The sequence below is a fragment of the Grampus griseus genome, assembly GCF_964374135.1.
Source record: "Grampus griseus genome assembly, chromosome: 1".
Taxonomy (NCBI): Eukaryota; Metazoa; Chordata; class Mammalia; order Artiodactyla; family Delphinidae; genus Grampus; species Grampus griseus.
In genome coordinates, this window is record NC_139017.1 from 130194586 (window position 1) to 130215847 (window position 21262).

The 21262-nt window shown below is 36.5% G+C and overlaps 2 protein-coding genes across 5 annotated transcripts in view; one reads left to right on the forward strand and one right to left on the reverse strand.

Moving 5' to 3' along the window:
- DOCK7 (dedicator of cytokinesis 7) overlaps positions 1-6002 on the forward strand; it is a 208485-nt gene extending 202483 nt beyond the window's left edge. For all 4 annotated transcript variants that reach the window (XM_082679929.1, XM_082679930.1, XM_082679931.1 and 1 more), the window contains 2 exons: positions 2022-2189; positions 5102-6002. In XM_082679929.1, coding sequence (XP_082536055.1) covers positions 2022-2189; positions 5102-5144 — 211 coding nt within the window. In that variant the 3' untranslated portion in view covers positions 5145-6002. The remainder of the gene's footprint in view (positions 1-2021; positions 2190-5101) is intronic.
- A 1755-nt stretch (positions 6003-7757) lies between these two features.
- On the reverse strand, positions 7758-19609 carry USP1 (ubiquitin specific peptidase 1). The gene is made up of 9 exons (XM_082668104.1): positions 19228-19609; positions 16882-17120; positions 15488-15608; positions 14832-14936; positions 14126-14286; positions 12210-12889; positions 11382-11552; positions 10265-10466; positions 7758-9275 (listed from the first exon to the last, which is right to left on the reverse strand). Exons 2-9 carry the CDS (start codon positions 17049-17051, stop codon positions 8540-8542), a joined length of 2346 nt encoding a protein of 781 aa, XP_082524230.1. The 5' UTR covers positions 17052-17120; positions 19228-19609; the 3' UTR covers positions 7758-8539.
- Positions 19610-21262: the final 1653 nt, after the last annotated feature.

The following is a 21262-nucleotide window of genomic DNA, read 5'->3' on the forward strand; positions in this document are numbered from 1 at the left end:
GTGCATCTGTTTCTAGGATCTTTGTTTTCTTCCACTGTTTACTTATCTCTCCTTGAACTAATATTATGGTGTTTTAATTACTGCAGCTTTATAATAAACTTCCATATATGATAGAGCAGTTCCTCTCATTTTGTTCAAGGACTACTTTTGGCCCTTTTCCTTTTGATATAAATTTCAAATTTTAGAATCAATATATCTCTCCCTCTACCCCACCCCAAATAATAACCTGAATCGGAATCTATAGATCAACTGGAAGAGAACTGGCTCTTCCAGTCCATGAATACGGTATACTTCTCCGTTTACTTAGATCTTCTGAATGTTTTTTTTTTTTTAATTTTTTTGTAGAGGCCTTACGTATCTTTTGACTTATTCTTTGGTATTTAATATTTTTATACTTTTGTTAATGGTATCTTTTAAAATTATATTTTCTGTTTGCTGGCATACAGAAATGTAGTTGAATTTTATATGCTTTACATGAGAATACTGCCAAATTCACTTGTTAATTCTAATAATTTGTCTGTAGAATCTCTTTCTTACAGTAATGTTTAGGACCTCCATTACTGTGTTGAATGGGGATAGTGATAGAGGACATCATTTTCTTGTTTCTGATCTAAAAGAAATTTTTTCGTCATTGAGTATAATGTTTTCTTCATGTTTTTGTAGATATTTTTAATTAGGTGAAACAAGTTCCTACCTGTTTGTAGTTATGCTAAAAGTTTATCATGACAAATTTTAAAATTTTATCAGGTGGGTTGTATGTGGGGAGTAGGGATGTAATATGGTGTTAGAACAGTTTCATAGTATTTTGTTTGGGAGTTTTGCAACTGTTTTCATGGGTGAGATTGAATTACAAGTATTTTCTTATAGCCCCCATTAGGTTTTGGTATCCCAACCTTGAAAAATGAGTTTGAAACTCTTCTCAGGAATAGTTTTTTTTTCCCCCATACCCTGGAATAGTTTATATACTCTGGAATAGTTGTGTTACAAAGGGATTATCTGTCCTTAGAATGTTTAGTAGAATTTGCATGTTTATGTTTTCTTTGTGGGTAGATTTGTGATTTGACTGATTTGATGGTTTTAGCATTATTCATATTTTTGTTTAATAAATTTTATTCATATTTGTTGCTTAATGTTTTTGGTAATTGATGTAGAAAAGTAGAATTTCATATTTATTTGCATTAAATTGTACATAATATCCTCTGTGCCTTTATAAACTTATGCTGTATTTGAATTTATGTCCCATTTTTTATTTCTAGAAGAGGATATTTGGCCTTTTCTCATTTATTCTTGCCAGAGCTTAGTCTATTTTTTTAGATTTTTCTGACAACCAACTTTTGCATTTTTTAGTATAGAGCTATCATACTTTAAAATTTTATTCCCTTCCTTATACTTTGAGTTTATTCTGTTCTTTTTAAGTTGCTTGTTAGCTCTTCAGTTTTAGTCTTCTTTCCTTAATATAAGCATTTAAGGCTATATGTTTTCCTCTAAGTATCACTCTAGCTGCATTCTACAAGTATTGATATGTATACTTTTTTTAAAACACACTTTTTCCATTTATCTATTGGAGTCCAGATATTTTTTCTTAAATATCTGAATAAGTTGGATAAAAGATATTATCAGATCTATTCAGTTGTTAAGAAACATTTATTTGAATAAAGGCAAACCACTGTACGAGACGCCATTGTTGCTACATAAATGAGTACGGTTACATCCCTTAAAGAACTTTTAGTCTAGTGGTGATATGTGGGGGAAAAAAGGGTGTCAGATTTAATATTAAAGTATATATAATTTTCAACTGTGAAAACCGGAAGCGGATGTTAGATTTTAAAGAAACTCTGTTGATCATCTGTTCCCTGCTTTAAACCTGATTGCAAGAGAGGATGTTTTACATACAACCGAAAAACTCAATGTCCTTGTCATGGTGTATATATATATATATATATATATATATATATATATATATATGCCTGCCCTGAAAGTATGTCACAAGAACTCTTTTGATAACACACTGTTTTTCCTAGGTGTGAGGATGCCTTAAGAAAAAATAAGAGCTTAATTGGGCCAGATCAAAAGGAGTATCAAAGGGAACTGGAGAGAAACTATCATCGCCTTAAAGAGGCCCTACAGCCTCTGATAAACAGAAAGATCCCTCAGTTATACAAGGCAGTATTACCTGTTACCTGCCACAGGTATGCTTATTTTTTCTATTACTTTGGATATCTTCAGAAAAATGAAATCTGCTTTAACTATTTAAAAGTGAATTTATTTAACTTTTTTTTTGAATTTATTTAACTTTTATTAAATGGTTTCAAATATTGTCTTCTGAAACCTAACAAGTTCAACTTATGTAAGCCTTTCATCATCTATACCTGAATCAGCCTACAAGATAAAAGTCAGTTCTTTCTGTAATAAAGAGAATAATAAAGTTGTTTTAAGAACTCACACTAACCAGGAAACCACACATAAGTCTGGCCTCCTAGAACTGTTCCTTTTAATGTCCTGTCACACTTTCTGGTATTTCTATGAGAGAATTTGCTAGAATATACTTGAAGCCAGGTATTCATTTCCTTTATCCCTGACAGTAAATAGTATAGAGTATGTTCTTCTAGATTTGTATTAAAACAGATAACCCCACTGAGTATCAAGACGACTTCACTATTTTTCTTCACTTTCTAATTGTGACAAATAAAATTAGAAGTGGAAGTAACCTGGAATTTTCTACAACTGACCATAATTCTACTTGAGCAGATAATTTAATCTTAGATTTCTCCTCTGTAAAATAATACCTTGAAGAGGTTGTTGTGGAAATTAAATGGCATGTGAAGTTCCAAGGACAGTGCTTATCCTTTTAACCCCTGAATTCCAGACAGGGCATGTAAACTGCCTTCTTTGCATTTTGAAATCCAAATGTACATACATCTATTGAATTGTTGTGGCACCAGTATTTTATCACACTTTTCTTTGAATTACGGCAGTGAAGCTATTAAATTGTACTTACCTGATCAATTAATATTTGGAAGGTCTTTGAAGTTGCTTATATAAATGGAATGTAAATGCAAAGTATAATATACTACAGAAGAAAGTTTAACTGGCTATTTGATCAAATGAGAATATTCCCTGTTCTTCAGTGATCTAATATTTGTGTACTTCTAGGCCTCTGAAAATGTATACCAAGTGCCTGCTTGGTATGTCTTGTCCCCTACAGGGAGCATGTAGACAGACCATCTACAGGAACAGGAGACGAGGAGGCCTGTTTTAGATCCTTTCTCTGGCAGAATATATTATATTTTGCTTCCACCATCCTTACAGTGATGCAAGACACCCTGGGTGGTTTCCTCTTGAAATTCTTGATGGGAAGCAACTCTAGTTCCCTCCACTTTGGGCTTCCCTTTCAATCTTTTTGGAATTTCTTACTTCTTGCTGCTCTACCCACCTCCGCCAGTCTTACAGTCATTGGTCAGAGGTCCTGGGATGGGGTGCTGGGTCCCTGGAGTAGTCAGGAAGTCTCCTAATGGTAGTCTCACTTCCATCAAATCTCTCCAGCTCCTTTCAATGGACAATATTGTTCCTATCTGAAGGAAGCTTTCCATTACACCATTACCCTGAGTTTTGCCTTCCTCTCTGATGGTTATTCCTCCAAGCTTTAGTTCTTAATATTTGCAGGCAGTTTTTTGAAATTTAGAAAATCCTTTTTCTTGATGAACACTCTTTTAAGACTGCTATTTTCCAAGAAAAAAACAAGCTTCAGGATTCAAAGCTGAACATGATCTCTTTGTACCTGTCCTCTCCTTTCCTGGGGATTGGAAACCTTAAGAGACTATTCACGTTAATGGCAGGAAAGATAAGCAAAACAAACCAGCTTAAGGAAAAAGGAAAATACATTAAGAAGTATTGAAGAATTATCCTCTTCCATCTTAATTTCTTCAGCACTTAGAAAATAAAATTCCCATAGAACTTGAACTTTTTATTTTGCTGATTTACAAAATCTGGAATATTATTTTGCAGAAAGCTTAGGAAGTTTTAAGATGGTGGTTCTCACGGTATAATCTGGGACCCATGCAACGGGTCCCTCAGACCTTTTCAGGAGGTTCCTGAGTCAAAACAAATTTTCATATTAATGCCAAATATTTTTTTCATGCTCATTCTCTCATGAGAGTACAGTGGACTTTCCCAGAGACTACGTGCCATGTAAAAGATTGAATGCAGAAGCAGATATTAAGAATCTAGGGGCTTCCCTGGTGGCGCAGTGGTTGAGAGTCCGCCTGCCGATGCAGGGGACACGGGTTCGTGCCCCGGTCCGGGAAGATCCCACATGCCGCGGAGCGGCTGGGCCCGTGAACTCTGGCCACTGGGCCTGCGCGTCCGGTGCCTGTGCTCTGCAACGGGAGAGGCCCGCGTACCAGAAAAAAAAAAAAAAAAGAATTTAGGCTTTTTAAGCCAGATGTTAAATATGTAAGAATGCCACTCTTCTAAAACTGTTGCAAATTACTTTTAATAAACAGTGCTGTTTACAGTAACATGTGACGGGTTATTTTATAAAATAATTTTAAATGTTCTTAGTTTTAATTTCTAATATGGTAAATATCAATATATAATCCATAAACAAAAGCTTCCTTGGGGGGGTCCACAATTTTTAAGAGTGTATAAAGGACCTAAATCCCCAAAAATTGAGAACCACTGATTTAAGACTTAGAATTTAATATTTTAAGTAAAACACTTGCATTTTGCCTTTTAATAACCCCAAGTAAATCTTTTCCTTAACTCTCTCCCATTATCCCTTAGTTCTTGTTTAATCATAATATCTAATATATCTTTTGGACAAATGAATAAATGATCAATGGACTTGGATAGAGTGGTTACTATAATATACTTCTAATCTATAGAGAACTCTACAAGTTAGAATATATAAGGCAGAGTGTGTAGGATAAGCATGTAACTTGAAGTGTTAAAAGAGCTTTGGTGGCAAAAAAGTTTTAAAGTCAATAAGCTTTTGGTGGCAAAACTTTGAGATAATTGGCAGAAAGAAAGCATGTAAACATAATTTTACAGGATTATATAAAAATTGTTTACTTATAACTATATCCTTTCATTTTCTCTCCAGGGATTCCTTCAGTCGAATGAGCCTGCGCAAAATGGATCTCTAATATAAATGCACTTGTTTTATTCATTTGAAAAAAGCCATGTATTCAACATTGAGTGTGAAAAGAATTTAAGAACTTTTGAAAAAGACTTGGGACTTAATTCTGGAAATTATAGCATTAATTTACTCAAGAATGCAGTGGCCAAACAATATCAAATGGCGATCGCTGAAGTTTGAGAATCATGGCTGTGGTTTCTAATGTTCTGGTAATATGCTGTTATCTTTTTTAAGACATTTTAATGACTCAAAGGTACACTTACATTTACCATTATTTATACCATAGCTAATGTTAAATTTATTTACTTTAAGTTTGTATTTTTTAATTTATATTACCATTTATAGATTCGTTTTGGAACCATTTTAAATGTAGTAATTCTTATTTTAAAGGTACTATTAAATATGTGAATGTTTACACTAATTTTACTGAGACTAAAAAAAATTTTTTTACTGACAAAAGCAGAGAATAAGTTAGTTGATTCAAGAAACAGTTCCAAAAATAGCAAAATGAAAATCATAATTGACACTTTATGGGCCGAGATAATAGCCCCAAAATTAAATAAATGAATAAATTAATGGGTAGAAATAAATTATTGATAACTGGTTTGTAAAGTCTTAAAACTGGTTTCTAAGGTATTTTTCATTTAGGCACACAAAAAAGGGATTTAGAATTGCAGAAGAAACTTTACCTGATAACTTCTATCTATAAATAACGATTACATACTGGGATAGCTAATACCAGTGACAGTAGTTTGACTCTCAGCCTTATTATAGTAATGATAGTAGTATAAGCAGACCCGTAGCAACTGAAATGAATGATTCCTGTTTTAAATTAAACAAGACAGTCACTTCATCAGTTTTTAGTATTCTAAACTGGTAAATTAGAAATCTGCTTTAAACTTATCTTACATCCCCATAAAAATAACAGAGAGCTGGTGTTTGATTTTAATCTACCAGCTGAATAAGGTATAGTTATTTTTTGATACTTGTATAGATTTTACAAAGTGTATGTATAAAAGGTAAAATTAGCTGTTAATTAAGAGCTAATTAATTTAAAATTGTAACTTTATGATATGAAAGACTAATGCAGGTTTTTTTCCAACATATATTTCAATTATTTGGCAAGTTTTTCCAAGGAAGTGCATATTAATCATTTCTGGAAGTGTTTGAACATTTTTTCTTTGTGCAGTATTGTAACTTATAGAAAGGTATCACTTGTAATCTACCCCTTTGATCTACTGATCACTTACATGAATCACTTAAGAACTGATCGAATATGGTACCTTCATTCTCCTGAGACCGTAGATGTGACGGCTAATATTCCCCACTCCAGCCTACCTTTACAACAGGCAGTATTATCTCAGATTCCTCTTATCTACATCAATTCAAAGACCGAATCACAGAAAGGTTTTTCAGGTGAGTCTACAGGTGGACCACAACAGGTGAACTAGGAGTCAGAAAAGCATAACCTCAAAAATATATATTTGGGAACAGAGGATCCAGATGGTCAGTAAGGAATGGCAGAGTCAAGAACGGAAACTCTTTAAAGCAAACAGAAAAGAAAAGGTAACTTATTTACATACTCTCTCCCTCTTTAGGGTGGGGGTGGGGGGAAGAATATTAAGTAATTCCTAGGTAATTTCTCATAAAGTTACACCTGTGTAAGAGTTTGGATTGTCACCTATCTCAGGGACAATATCAAGAACTTTTTTATATAATTACGATTTAATTATCAGACTAATTGTCTGACGTGAAATCAGAAGAGGATTCCTCTCTTAAAACACTGGTGTAACTGAACATTTCCTTCCTAACTTACCGTGTTCTTCAATTTTCTTAAAACAAACTTTCTCATATCAGAAATCTACACTAGTTCTTAACTAGTATAGTTCTGGGCTGTCTCTTGAGTGTTACAGAAGCCCTAGTCCTATCCTAGAACTTCTCCATCAGAAGCTTATGAGTAGTGTTCAAGGCTGTTTCATTTTAAAAGTTCTGTTAGTGACTCCTACTCCCTCAGCTGCTTATGGTTAGTGTTCAGGGCTGTTCCTTTTTAAAAGTTCCATTAGTGATCCTGAACATAGAAAGTGGCAAGGACTGTGACTTTTTACATCACACCATCTTGTGAAAGAATGTGTAAGACATTAACTGTGTAGTTTATTAGTTGACAGGTACTCTTTCTTATTTGTTGAAGTAGTGTATAACAGTGTTATTCCAAGAGTTATCTATTCTTTGGAATTATATTTCATATTCTTAATATCAAGAATGTCCTTTAACAAGTCATAATCGATCATTTACCAATTTAATATATTTAAAGTGAAAATATGACCAAGTTTTTTGTGTGCCCAAAGCCTCACCTTAAGTTCTCCAGTTTTGGATTCCATAGTTAGTTATATGTCTAAAGGGTATCTAGGTATGACAATTTAGATGGACTAAGCACAATTTCTCCTATTTGAAATACAATTTCTTCACCTCCAAATGTCAGAAAGTATTATTAAAGGTAATTATGCATGTTTATTCTCTTCTATGTATATATATGTGTGTATAGTATGTGTATATACACACACTTTTTTAAAAGAGAATCCAGCTATATTTATGGTAAAAAATATGCAAGTAAAAAAATCCTCAAGCATTTGTATACACAGTTGTTAAGCAGTTTAAATTTTATTGACCTCCTGGTTTTTTTAAAAAAGTTAAATTTAAGGTCACACCTCTAAGTTCGATGCATTATATACAGATCGTGCAGAGTATGACTATGAAGAGATACAAATTAGTCCACACTGAAAAAGATTTACTAAGGTACAGAATCATTTTCATAAATACATATAAAATTCTTGTGAAGATAGAAGAGGACTGACTCTTCAGGTTTTCTGAGACGCTTTTCAAAGTGATTGAAGGCACAAAATGTGCACTATTGTGAATACATACACGTGCCTCTAATACAGCCCATCCAAGATCTGGCTTTATGACTTACAAAACTAAATGTACTGAAATGAGATTCTGCTTCTTAGCTGAAAAACCACAGAACCTATAAACATCATGTAGATAAGTACTCCAAAATATGGAGATACAAATACAAGCACTTTATTTGAAAAAGCAAACACAAAAGATAGGTGTAAATTCAAAGTGTTTAAATGCTTCCATTTTGAATAATTCAGTTAAGAACCTATACAAGTTTGTTCCCAGAAGCTAATGCATCAATCACTAGTCTCCACTAAGGAAAATGAATTCTAAAAATTAACATGGATTTCAATAACTCAAATTTTTACTATTTATATAAAAACCCAGAGAAACCAATAATATCCAGTAGCTTCAAAAGATAAGCTAAAGACTTTTTGATGTAATCAATCAATTTACCAATGTTTGTCCAGGTCTGTTTAATATATACACAAGGAAAATACACTCACTCTATAATTTCTTATAAAATAGCAAGTAAGGAGTAGATGTAGGAGATGTAGAAGGGGAAAGAGAATTTAAAAAGTCCTTCTCTTCAGTAACTTTCACTTCAGAATCATCAAAAAGCAACCACTTCCCCTCATACTCCTTTAAGCTTTGCACTACATATGAAATTTTGTTTTCAAAACCACTCATGTTAATGCCTGTTTGGTCATTGGATTCCTTGTTTCTATCAGATTCATGGGTCCCATTAGTATTGTTAGTCTCAGAATTTCTATTTTCAGCAAATGCTGTACTGGCAACTTTATCAGGATTAGATGCTTTGTTGTATAACTCATAATCTGCTTTACTCTTTTGTCCTCCAAGAAGTCCAATAGCTTCTACATTTTTTTTGTTCAAAACTTTACTTGGCTGGGTATTTCCACTGACTCTAATCGACACTTCTTCATCGTCATAGTTTTCGACCACACCCCTTGCTTCCTCCTCATTCAATGGTTCTGGCTTACCTATATCACACATTTGGTCGATCACAAAATTTTCCTTATCTAGTTCTAAACTGTTAAGGTCAGTGACTTTAACAGAAGCAGTATAATGCCCACTACTAATTGTAATGCCACTATGCATCACAACTGCAAATAATCCATAGCTGTCGTTGGTTGGCTTTGTGCTCCATTCTTCTAGTGACAGTTTAAGAGGTGTCAGTAAAGGAGTGTTGATCTTGGAAAGTCCACCACCATAACAATCAAACCTTTGGAAGGGGGGAAAAAAAAGGTTTTCTGGGATTCCACTTCATATATATTCAGTTTTACCCCCAATGTGAAACCAAGTAAGTCTGAATGAACCCTTAATATTTACTGCTCATATGAATAAAACACAAAGTAAAAAACAAGACCCCAATTTTGTATAATACTTACACAAAGAATACTGAAATAAGTACTAATATTCAGGTGCTTCTGTGAAGGATATATGGCACTTCCCCCCTTAATTTTCTTTATTTTCCTAATTTTGTGCAATAAGAAAATAAATGGCATTAAAAAAAAAACACTGATCTTCAAAATCCTTTTCCTTTATACTTAGTAAGTCATTTTAATGTGAAGTCTGTCTCTACAACCAAGATTTGGGGACAAAAAATAAAATTGTACTGTAGCAAAGGAAAAAGCCATTGAAAGAAAGGACCCTGTCACCTTCTGGCATAAGAAAATGTGTGGAGAGCTACTGGTAAGCTCTCGTGGTAATTTCAAACAACTGATTAATATAGAAAGGAATAAAATCTACAATGACATGTATACATGTCAGAAAAAGTCAGACTATCTAAAATGTAACTGGCATTTTAATATTTATTATTGCTTTCAGATATTTAAATTTTCAACTACAGAAGAATCTCTCAAATTGTTCAGACTAGTTTTATTTCCTGGCTTACTTACCTTAAAACTAAAATAATTTTGCTTTTTTGCTCACCTCAAAAAAATGTTGATGTATGTATGAAATTTGTTCCCTGCTTTAATCAATTAATTAAAATAATCAAATAAGGAATGAAAATGAAAAATGTGTGAACAAATCATATGCATTCATACCAGAAGGATTTAAACTTGATGCGTTTTTACAGGGAAACTTAAGAAAACAATAAACTTTTCTAAGGCAATATTTGTAAATTACTTCATTTCAGTAGTTTCTATTACACTATTGTACTGTTTCCTTACTATCGTAGCATTTTGAACAAAACTTTAGAATACTCACTCCAAGCCACTAGCAGCAAAGCACTTCAAATGAATAGTTATAACTTCAGGCATTTTGTCAAACAAAAGACTTCGTTCAGCTTCAGTATAATGATGGCAATTTTCACAGAAATATTTATCTTCTCCTACAATCCTCTCCACTGAAGCAAACTGTGAAATTGCCCATCTCAGGGTCTTCATTTCTGTTTTTGGCTCTGGAGAAACTACACAAGAGAATCCTGTCACTCACAAATGAAAAATCTCTCAGAAATTAAAAACTTAAGCCACAAATTTTTATGTTCAGAATTAGCATACAATTTTAATTGACTAATCCTCCCCAAATAATAACTAAAGAGATTTCTTTTTTTTAGTTTCACAAACTTGTAAGTTCATCCACAGTGCACATACCTCTAAATATTTATATCTGGTCAGCCAAAAAATATTGAGGTCACGGACAGCAAAATCAATATAAGCCCTACCCTCTGACTCCATGTGAGAAAGACTTTATATTTAATAGTCAATTTACATTATCTGAACAAGTAAACCAGTCTCATGATCACTTCCCATGGCATTATTACACTTTTTGTGGTTCATACAAGAAAAAACACTGGCTCAAATATGGTGTTAACAAAAATATCCTCAGTAGCTCTGAGATTCAGGTACCCAAAAATTAACTTGGTAAAGCATTTCATTTTCCCATTATAACATACTCTACACATCAAAATAAAGATGCCAGGGCTTCCCTGGTGGCGCAGTGGTTCAGAGTCCGCCTGCCGATGCAGGGGACATGGGTTCGTGCTCCAGTCCAGGAGGATCCCACATGCCGCGGAGCGGCTGGGCCTGTGAGCCATGGCCGCTGAGCCTGCGTGTCCGGAGCCTGTGCTCCGCAAAGGGAGTGGCCACAACAGTGAGAGGCCCACGTACCGCAAAAAAAATTAAAAGTAAAAAAAAAACGATGCCAGAATTTTCCAAATGCTAATAACTATTGACAAGTGTAGCTATACAGGCAGAAAGATTTTATTATAACAAAGACATAAAAGTTTTTTCTTAATAACTATACAAGCTACTTATTAGACTCTGTTTTGTTGAGGAAAACTCTAATTATTCCATAGTCCATGCAAGCCTCCAATTTTGCTTACTTTCAGAACTCTCCTCTACTTTGGAAAGCTCATCTTCTTGCACTGGTACACTGATGTCTTGAAAATCTTCTCTTCTTTCTGTTAAACTTTCACATTCTAAGCAACGAGTCCTTAATACCAGCTGACCTTGAAATAATTTCTCCACTAGCTCAAAACCAATTTGCTCTGCACCTAAAACAAAAAAAGGAAAACACAAATCTATACAGACGAATTTTTCAGTACAGCCCAAATAACCATTATTCCATTTAAAGTATATCATGGCTAAAAGGCTGATTTTCATATCTCAAACTTGTTTATTGGCATTAAGAGGTGACTTATTCATGAAATATAAACTCCCAGTAAAGATAATTTTGAATATTAATTACTGTTATCTCTAAAAAAAAGATAGTTTCAACACATGTGTGTCTTCTTAACTCCCTTCCTAAAGATACCCCAAAGGATGAAATTTAGTCATGTAAGTTCTACAAATTTTCCCTGAGATCTGTGTGAACCTAAGCAGAAATCCAGTATGGTATAACTATTTAGCAAATGCAATTTTTCATGAGTTTATGTCAAATACTGTATATATAAAGGGGTAAAATATTCTCTTGCCATTAAGATGAACTCTCCTAGTTTATAAACATAAATTACTATTACCTTAAAATTAGTGAGATTTATACACACAAAAAATACATGTAAGTGTAGTGCTTGAAACGCCAGTTCACATTGTGTTAAATTTCTCTTAAAACTTTAGCCAGATAGTATACTGTATATGGATCTAAGAAGAGAAAATTCAATTCTGCAGCTGTTAATCCTACCTATCAATGTCCAAGAATAAATTATACTGACCTTTGTTTATGGGCTTAACTTCATTAGCAGGCATAACATTATTCCCTGGAGATTCAAGTCCACAACCATTAGCTGTATTATCATTCTCATACTTCCCCAAGTCCTCTTCAAGATCATATTCATTTTCTTTACATTGTCCTTTGGATTCTTGGTTTGTTGTTATTTTACCCAGACTACAGAATTTAGAAATAATGCTGGGTTGCTTAGCTGCAGACTTTAACCAGTTTATTTTAACTCTTGATTTCTTTTGTGAGGGTCTTGCACTCTCATTTTCAGAAATGTACTTGGGGATTATTTTAGCAGGAATATCTAATGAATCAACTGTAGCTTTTCTTTTTGATCTGGTTTGTCTCTGGTTTTCTTCCAAAGACTGGTGTTCCTTAGAGACTTTAACTTTTTTCTTCATGTTACCAAATTCAGTGTCACTTTTTCTTTTCCCATTTACTTTTGGCAATTTTTCTTTATAGTCTTCACAATGCCTCATACTGTCCATCTCCATGCTGTTACCACCACTCATTTCCTCTTTCTGATGTTTTTCTTCTACCTTAGTAGATAACTCTGCCACATTTTTTACTTCTTTTTTTAGGAGTTGGCATGTTTCTTGAATGTTTCCCAAAATACACTGTAATACTTCCTGTGCATCATGCTGTAGATATCCTTCATACATAGGGTTGAGTTCCCTATAAATAAAAATTTCCATTTCATCTATTCCAGTTTTGAAGATATAATACCAAAACAAAAACCACCTCTCCATACAGAAATGAATTCATTTATGGGGATATCATAAATTATTTGAAAGTCCAAAAACATTTAATTCAGCTACTAATTTGAAACTCCTTACCTAAACGTGTAACTAAAAACAAACTTAACCTGATTTTCATTATCATAACTACTCTGATCTTATAAATATTATTGTTAATAGCTAATACGTATACAGTATTTACTGTGTACCATGCTTTATGCAAAATGCCATATATATATAATTTTTTTTTGGCCTTGCCACATGGCATGTGGGATCTTACTTCTCCGACCAGGGATCGAAGCCCAGCCCTCAACAGTGAAAGCACAGAGTCTTAACCACTGGACTACCAGGGAATTCCCTCAAAATACTTTTTATATTATTTGTATAATTCTCACAATAACCTTATGAGGTAAGTACCATATCACCACTATTTACAGATAACTTGCTCAAGGTCACAGAGATGCAGAAGTCAGGATTCAAACCTGCTCCTAGACACCACGCTACACTGCCTCTTAACAAATGTATGGCAATGTGTTACATCTAGGTCTATTCCTAACCTAAACGATTAAATAATTTTTTAAAGACTTAAACCCTGTAGTATTTTGGATAAGGCTATTCTGTATATAGGATAAAGTTTCATTTTTTAAGATAATACTACAAAGAAATCTAATCCAGTTAACTAATATGTCTCTTCTAAGTACATACAACAAAAATAGAATACTTGGAATTTACAGTTCTTTTATATAACGTATTTTGAATATAGACCTATAATTCCTATCTGAAATCCTTAGGACCAAATGTGTTTGGTAATTCAGGAATTTTCAGATTAAAAAAGAATCTGGCACATAGGTAAAATATGTATCACCAACATATTAGGGGCAGTATCCCATAATTACACACATTACTACTTCTACAGAAAACAGTATGAATATTCACATTGCAGATAAATATGAATAAAGACTATAAACAGCCTCACACAAATTCAGATTTAATGAATTTAGTACCAACTGTGAGAAAAAATTTCCAGTCTTTGGAGCCTCTGGGATATTAAGCACTGTAGATCTGTAGTGTCTATTTTCCTTGGCCTTTATTCCCCCCATTTGTTCACATGTCACTCTCCTCCAAAGAGAGAATGAGCTAAACTGGAATCCTAAAATTATATAATAGACTATACCTGAGTGTGTTAAGTAGTCGCCTTGGCTGAGTAGCAAGTTCATCAGTATATTTCTCTGGATTTAAGAGAAAACTAGCCTGAAGCTGTTCGACTGAAATGATCAAGGACTGTAAGCTGCATATTAGTTCATAACTTGCTGAAGAATCTTCTTTGCAACTTCCCTGTCAAGAAACACATGAACATTTTAATTTTTGAACAAATTAAGTACCTTCCCCCTTCTTTTTCTCACTAGACAACACTAGATTTTCTAAATCTAATTTCTAACACTAATTTTCTGGAGGTATACAAAATAAACTTAAAAAAATTTTAAGCATATTTTTGGTTACTTTCTATTATGTGGGTTATAATGGTTTTCTAATTACGTAAGTCAAAGGTTTCTTTAAATTTATTTAAATAGTAAAAGTGAGTCAACTTGAAAACAGCAGATAAATAACGGGGTAAAAGGGTACGATATGTTGTGACAGTGGTGTGTGTGACAATGTTTACTGGTAAACAGTAAATTAGAGGACTGGAGAAAACACTATAAAAGGGGGTAATCAAGTTAGCTACTTACCCCACAAGAATGAAAAATAATTGCCAATGAAAAATTTAATTCTCAGATGTAATTTGTTAAGAGAAATAATCTTTGTCATTCTCCCAAATCCTCTCTGTATTTATTACTTTTTCATTTCTAAGCAAGTGAATTTCCATTAATTTTATTTTTTACCTTATCTTTTGGACTGGCTTCATCTTTTAGGGCTTCTTTCTTCCTTGAAATAATATTAAATAAGTGCTTCACTCCAGATTTAAAACCAGGACAAAAATATAATACCTATAAAGTGAGATTGTCTTAAGTATTTACTGAACAAACAATATACCTAAAATCATTAAAACACTATCATGCTTTTTGTAGAGTATATTCATATGTGCATTACTTAAAATTCTGAGATTAAGATGTGTGTCAAAAATTGTTCTCTATTTCATTACAGTAGCCTGCTATCTTCCCTCAGTGCAACAAAGCACTGAGCCTGATCAGATACAACACAAAACAGATATAGTTCCAAGGGTTACAATACATATCACCGTAGAATCAGGAATCGGACAGAAAAACTTAAAGTTTGGTATCTTCAATTTAATCAACATCTACTCAATTTTGCTATCCCAATTTTATTTAATATATCATTTTCTCTTATCTCAACGGAAATTTGTAATGTGCAATTTAGAATCATGATTATTTTACTCCATTCTGGTTTATTTACAAAGACAAAGACAGTATTATGGACAACTGAAATCCTCCAATAACCTGAATTCTCAGAAAATATTAAGTGTTACATCATTCTTTGCCTACTAAAGTTTTATTATATAGAAAAATTGTCAACTTACCTGAAGTATACTATTAAGATAACAAGTATTGCCGAGATTATTCAGTCCCACAAACGGTAACAAGTTTTCTCTCTTCTCACAGTTGACAGGTGAGGACTGTGCTGCAGGAACAACTTGATCACTATTAAGTACAAAAAAGAGAAAGGGATAAGGAAGTAGAATTCAAGTGGAAATATTACTTCCCTAGATTTAGTCTTTTCCCAAAAGTTGTATGATCCGAAAAGTATATGGATTTTATTCAGATGGCATTTTAAGACAATTAATCTGTACAGGTGCAAAAACTGCTATACACCCAGAATAAAAGTTTTACAAGCACTTTAAAAATATTACACTCAACAAGCTTCGAAACAATTCCATTAAAGGACTGTTAATCCCATTTTACAGAGCAGAAAGTTGCAGAATTGGTACTATGATTTGTTAAGCCAACAGGACATTTTAATCAAGTAGTTTAACTCTGAATAGAAACCTGGGAATAACCTGAATATGACAATATTTGGGAGAGGCTGCACTATCTAAGTCAGATTCTGTTCACAAAAGATTAAGAGGAAACAGAGTCTATGAAGATACTTATACAGCTGCTCCTCACTTAAACATGAATTGTTCAAGTTTATAACTCTTTTACCTCAGTTTAACAAACAGTCCTCACAGCATTTTTATTTATTTTACAGCTGCTAGCTATAACTCTAATACCTCAAGGTATTTATAGGCATGAATGCTGGTAAGCAAAAGGTTCTCACACAATCTCCTAAACTGATTATTAGTAAATATTAGGAAATTATACAGGGGAGCAAATCTACATTAGTCATATAGCAGAGTGCCTATGTGCTGAATACGGAGCAAGTATAGACTCCAACTAGAGCAACTATTGGTGGAGTAAAGCATTCCATTTTGTTCTGATTTCTTTTCAGTCACTGAAGGATTTATTTGTATCAAAAGCATTTCTTATTTTTAAGTTTATTTTAAATAATAATTTGCAATTGTACACCAACAGGTTTGAGAATTCATATACTAGGTATGACTACAAAGACAAAGTTTATGTCAGGTAACTGTCCCCCATGAATTTCTTTACCCTTACATAAAGTGTGTTGCACTAAAATCAAATTTAAATTGAAAAATAATTTTAGTCAATTAGTATTTCTCGAAGTTAGCCTAATCGGCTGAGCACAATTTAAATGAGTTATAATGTGAACTGTGATGTGATCCCTGTGGGGAACCACCAGTTTTATCCTGTTTCTACTATTACACACTGCTAGACTTGTCTCCCTAATGTGTGCTTTTTTATCTCCCGCTATGGACTATCAGGTCAGAATGACTGCAGATATCAATCCAAGTTCACTGCTTTTTCACTGATGCGGAATCTTAAAAAGTACAGAAATATACTGAAAATAACATACATTTCAGATCCTCTATATTCAGAAGTTTTTTCTTCATTTTCTTGAGAGTCTGTGAAATCCAAGGCTCTCTTGGTTTCCTTTTTCTGAAAAAACTTCAAGGAAAGTCTGTTTTTTTTTGATGGACTACCTCTTGAAAGCCCATTACTTTCACTAGGTATGACACCGGGCATTTTCTCTTCAAATCCCAAGGAGTTGACAAGAATTAATTTATACAGGGACCTTGTAATCACCAATCATATCTGTTAATCACAGAAAAGATTATTAGTTTTCAGTTATCGGCTGTAGGCAATAAAATCATCATTTCTGAAAACAAATTTACCAAGGAATGGTATTAATTAGAACTTTGTATTTGAAAATCTAATGCCTGCCAATAACAGGCAGTCAATGTTTTATTGCTTATATGAAGGAGTTGCCATTTGTCCTTAACTTTCTCAAACAACAAAAAAAAAAGACACTGAACTTTTACTAGCCTGCTATTAGATTAAGGGTCACATCACAAAATACCCCATTTTAGTAGTAGACCCCATTTTACTGGTAGTAGTAGTAGTAATGGTAAAGTAGTATCAAGGGGTAAAAACTTTATTATTAGTTCATTCAGGAAACACTGAGCAACTATCATCTCTAATTCTGAAGTACAAGGTGGGAAACAGAGGGATGAATGGGAAATCCAAGGAGTGCTAGAAGTGACTGAGTTCTCCTTCCAATGTCTTTTCTAGTTATACAAAATAAAGTCTATTTAAAGTATAATCTGCATACAAGGAAAGGCCTAGATCTAGTGTTAAGTTTACACCTAAAAACTTGTGTGAAAAGTAATAAGCTATACGCAAAGTTGGGATAATGGTGTAAAAAATTGCTGCACTTTGTGTATATCAAATTCTTATGCACTAGAAACCAAAATATACTGACTTTCCAAACTTCTTTTAACTATAGAATTTTTTAAGATACTGCTTTAAGTAGGAAAGAAGAAAAGTTTGCCTTGTGCAAACTTTCTTCCCTGTTTTAAAATAAAACTTTTGGACTAAAAAAAAAAAAATGGCTCTATCTGTGGTAGTTATTTTACACTTTAGTCCTATTTTTCATTAGGAAGATATTACTATCTGACTCGAGTATTACCAGAAAATCACCTAAGAGTCCAAAAACTCAGCAATGACTTTAAAATAGAATATAGGTAGAGACTAACAGGACGAACTAAATTTCATCCTTAAGCATAAGCGAAAACCTGGCTGCCTCTGAACTGGGAATTCACAACACTGACAGACACGGCAGTGAAACCACCTTTTTGAGACAACTCAGGAATAACTAGAAAGCCGACCAATTTCCCCATCCCCCCTCCAACTCAATTTACTCTCCTGGCCACTAATGCTACTGATGAAATGCTATCACGAATGATAAACCAGCCTGCACTGAAGTGTCAGGGATCTCTAGGCATTAGCGATTTTTGTAAAAGGTTTTTCCTTGGGAGCCAATTCTAATAAATGATGGAAACTGGATTCTCTAACAGAGTAACCGGACTTAAATAAATATATAAAAAAAAACAATGACCAAGCAGCTGAAATAACATTATCAATCCTAATCAATAAACCACCCCTCCGGGCTCCTCAAAGCAATGATTAAACATTAACATTACCTAGACTATAACATTTTACCAGGTGCCGTATCTTCTGCTATACCATTTCTTGCTCCTGGCTGTCCTTATCATTGGGGGTTGTTACATCAAAAATGTTTCTCCCGTAACTCTAAATCAAGTTCCGCAGAAAAAACAATAGAACATTAAATGTTCTTGACAAATGACAGTGTGAACACTAAGTCTCATTAGTTTCAAGTTTTTTCCTCTGTAAGATGGGATGACTCAATCCCAACTTCACGAAAAATGTAAAACAAGAATAATATCCTCGACAAAGGTTTAAGACACGTGCCGTTCTAAATACTTGTAGAAAAAGTAAGTTAAACTGCTCGGTAAAATTTAGCAATCACCGACACAGAACAACGTGAGCGCAAACATTTCTTCTCCTTATCCCGCAAACTCTAGGAACGAAAAAGAAAGTGAGAAGATGACGGGACGGTGATGATGCCCGTGCCCGTCAAACGCGGCACCGGCCGGGCGGGCGGCGTTTTTAAGCAGAACCACAGATCTCGGAGTTGGCCTATTTACTCCCAGCCCGCACCTGCCTTGAGTCCCCAGCGGCGGCGGGAGGGGGCGCCGCCCGCTGCGCGGACGGCTTGGCTGGCAGCTGGGCGGGGGCGCAGCACCGAGGGAGCCGGGGTCCTCCCCGCGGCCCCCTCGGACTCCTGCCGAACTTGTCGCGGCGCCCAGACACCGGCCCCTCCTCCACGGGCCCTCCTTACCTGGTCATGGCCCAGAGCGAGGTCCGCGGCGGTGACGCCGACGAGTCTAACCGGGCTGAGGGCGGGTACGACAGGTGAGCCCCTGCCCCGAGCCTGCGGGGGCCCACGACCCACGGAAAAGCTGGCCGGATCGCCCTCCCCGCAGGGGAGTGACCATTCGCTCTCAAGAGCGGGAACCCGGGCTGCCGCTCGGTCCTGCCTGGCGCCGGCACCGACTACATCCCCGAAGCGGCGCCCAACCGCGCCCGCCCCCGTCCCCGCCCCGGGACGGCAAGGAGCGCCAGAAGCGGCTCCGCTCGCCCGGCACCCGAACCGCTGGGGTCTTCCTCACTCCACCGCCGACGGGAACTTGGCGCGTTTTCCTCAGTCTCAGGACCCTTGTGTTTTAGCCTCCGCCCGCGCCAGCGCTGCGATTGGAGGTGGCGTCCTACGAAAGTGCCGGTTCTAGTCTCCAGGCTGCAGAGACGCGAAAGGCTAGGGCCACCTCACGACCGCCACTAGCCCTCCTGGCACGCACGGGCTCCGGAACCAGCCGGAACGGTAGTTGCCCCAAGCTGGTAACGGATTCTGCAATTTCAAACAGCGCAGGCAGCGTCACGGGCAGCTCACGCGGGTCCTCGCTGAGGGCGCGCGCTAGAAGCTAGAGGCCTGGCTGGCGGGCTCGAGCCTCGCATCCTTTTTTTTTTTTAACCATTCGTGCGCGAGAGTTGAGGAGGTAGCGTACGGGTCGGGAGACGGGACAGAGAGATGGGACGGGCTTCTTGCTCGGGAAGTTACCGCCAGGTGCTCAAATCCACCAATCCGTGATGAACAATCCCCAATCCTGCCCCCCGCAGCCCAGGAGGAGCCAATCAGAAGTACCTAGACAAAAAACCCACCTGAAAGGCAGTCCAGCCAATACCAAAAAGAAGAGAGGACGGCTCCAGCCAATCATTGTTGGACATACAGAGTGTTCCTCAGGCGCGTTTCCCCTCTTTCCGCTCTCATTGGCGCTCGAGTGCGCGCTTTCGCTGCCGACTGTTAAGTCTCGCTCTGCGTTTTGTGAATCCTCGAAGGTAGGACGCCAGCGAGGGTGCGGTTTCCGGAGCGAGGCCTTCACAATAAGTCCCGCCCCCGTTTCATGCGTACACACTCGGGCGGGGTTACCCGGGAGTTAGTTTCGGAAAATGGCAGACCGCCTTGCTTGCTCCTCTGCGCTTGAGCTTTCTGTACCGAATCGCAGCCTCAGCCCCCAGGCCATCCAGTAAAAAGAAGCACCGCCATAGATAACAGTCAACTCTCAACCGAATGCTGCGGAGCTGAGGCTCCCTCCTCAGCCCCTCCACGCCTCATTTTCTCGCGTTTACCCCTTCCCCTTCCCGACCGGACAAGGAAATGAAAGAGCATTCTTGGCCCAGCTCTGGCTGGGGGAGCTGCAAGGGGTTCCTGTATGAGCCCTTGCTAACGGGCTCAAAAACGGCGAGGCAGGCCTCACCTGGTTTCTGCTTCCGTCTGTTGTATACCTACCTCGGTGAGGTGACCTCACAAAGCATAGGTGGCAGTGAAGCACGATAAGTTCAGTCCAAATTCATTTAACCAAGCGTGTTTTGAGGTGCCTAGTGTGTGCCAGGCATTCCCTGCTCCATAGCGGCTTGACATGAGTGACAGGGAGAGGAAATAAGGAGTATGCTCTTTTAGGTACGTAGTCTTGACATTTGAGTAGAGAGCTGAATGAAAGTGCAGCCAGCCTTGGAGGAATCAGGAAGAACGGTCCAGACAGGGAGAAGAGCAAAAGCTACCGAAGTCCTCAAGGTTCACCTGTTTGGTGTTCTGGGAGGAAGCAAGGAGCCAGGGTGCTTAGACCACAGTGAGTATAGGTGTGATGATTGTGGGAAATGAGATTAGTAACATGGTTGGGGCTCTGATTAAACAGGGTAAGGAGATGGGAGTCATTTGATGGTTTTGAGCTGGGGAGTGGCGTAATTTGTAAAGCGGCTGCTTGTGGTGGTAGACTGTTGACCTTCAAAAGTGCAAGCTGTAAGATCTCCTAGGAGGC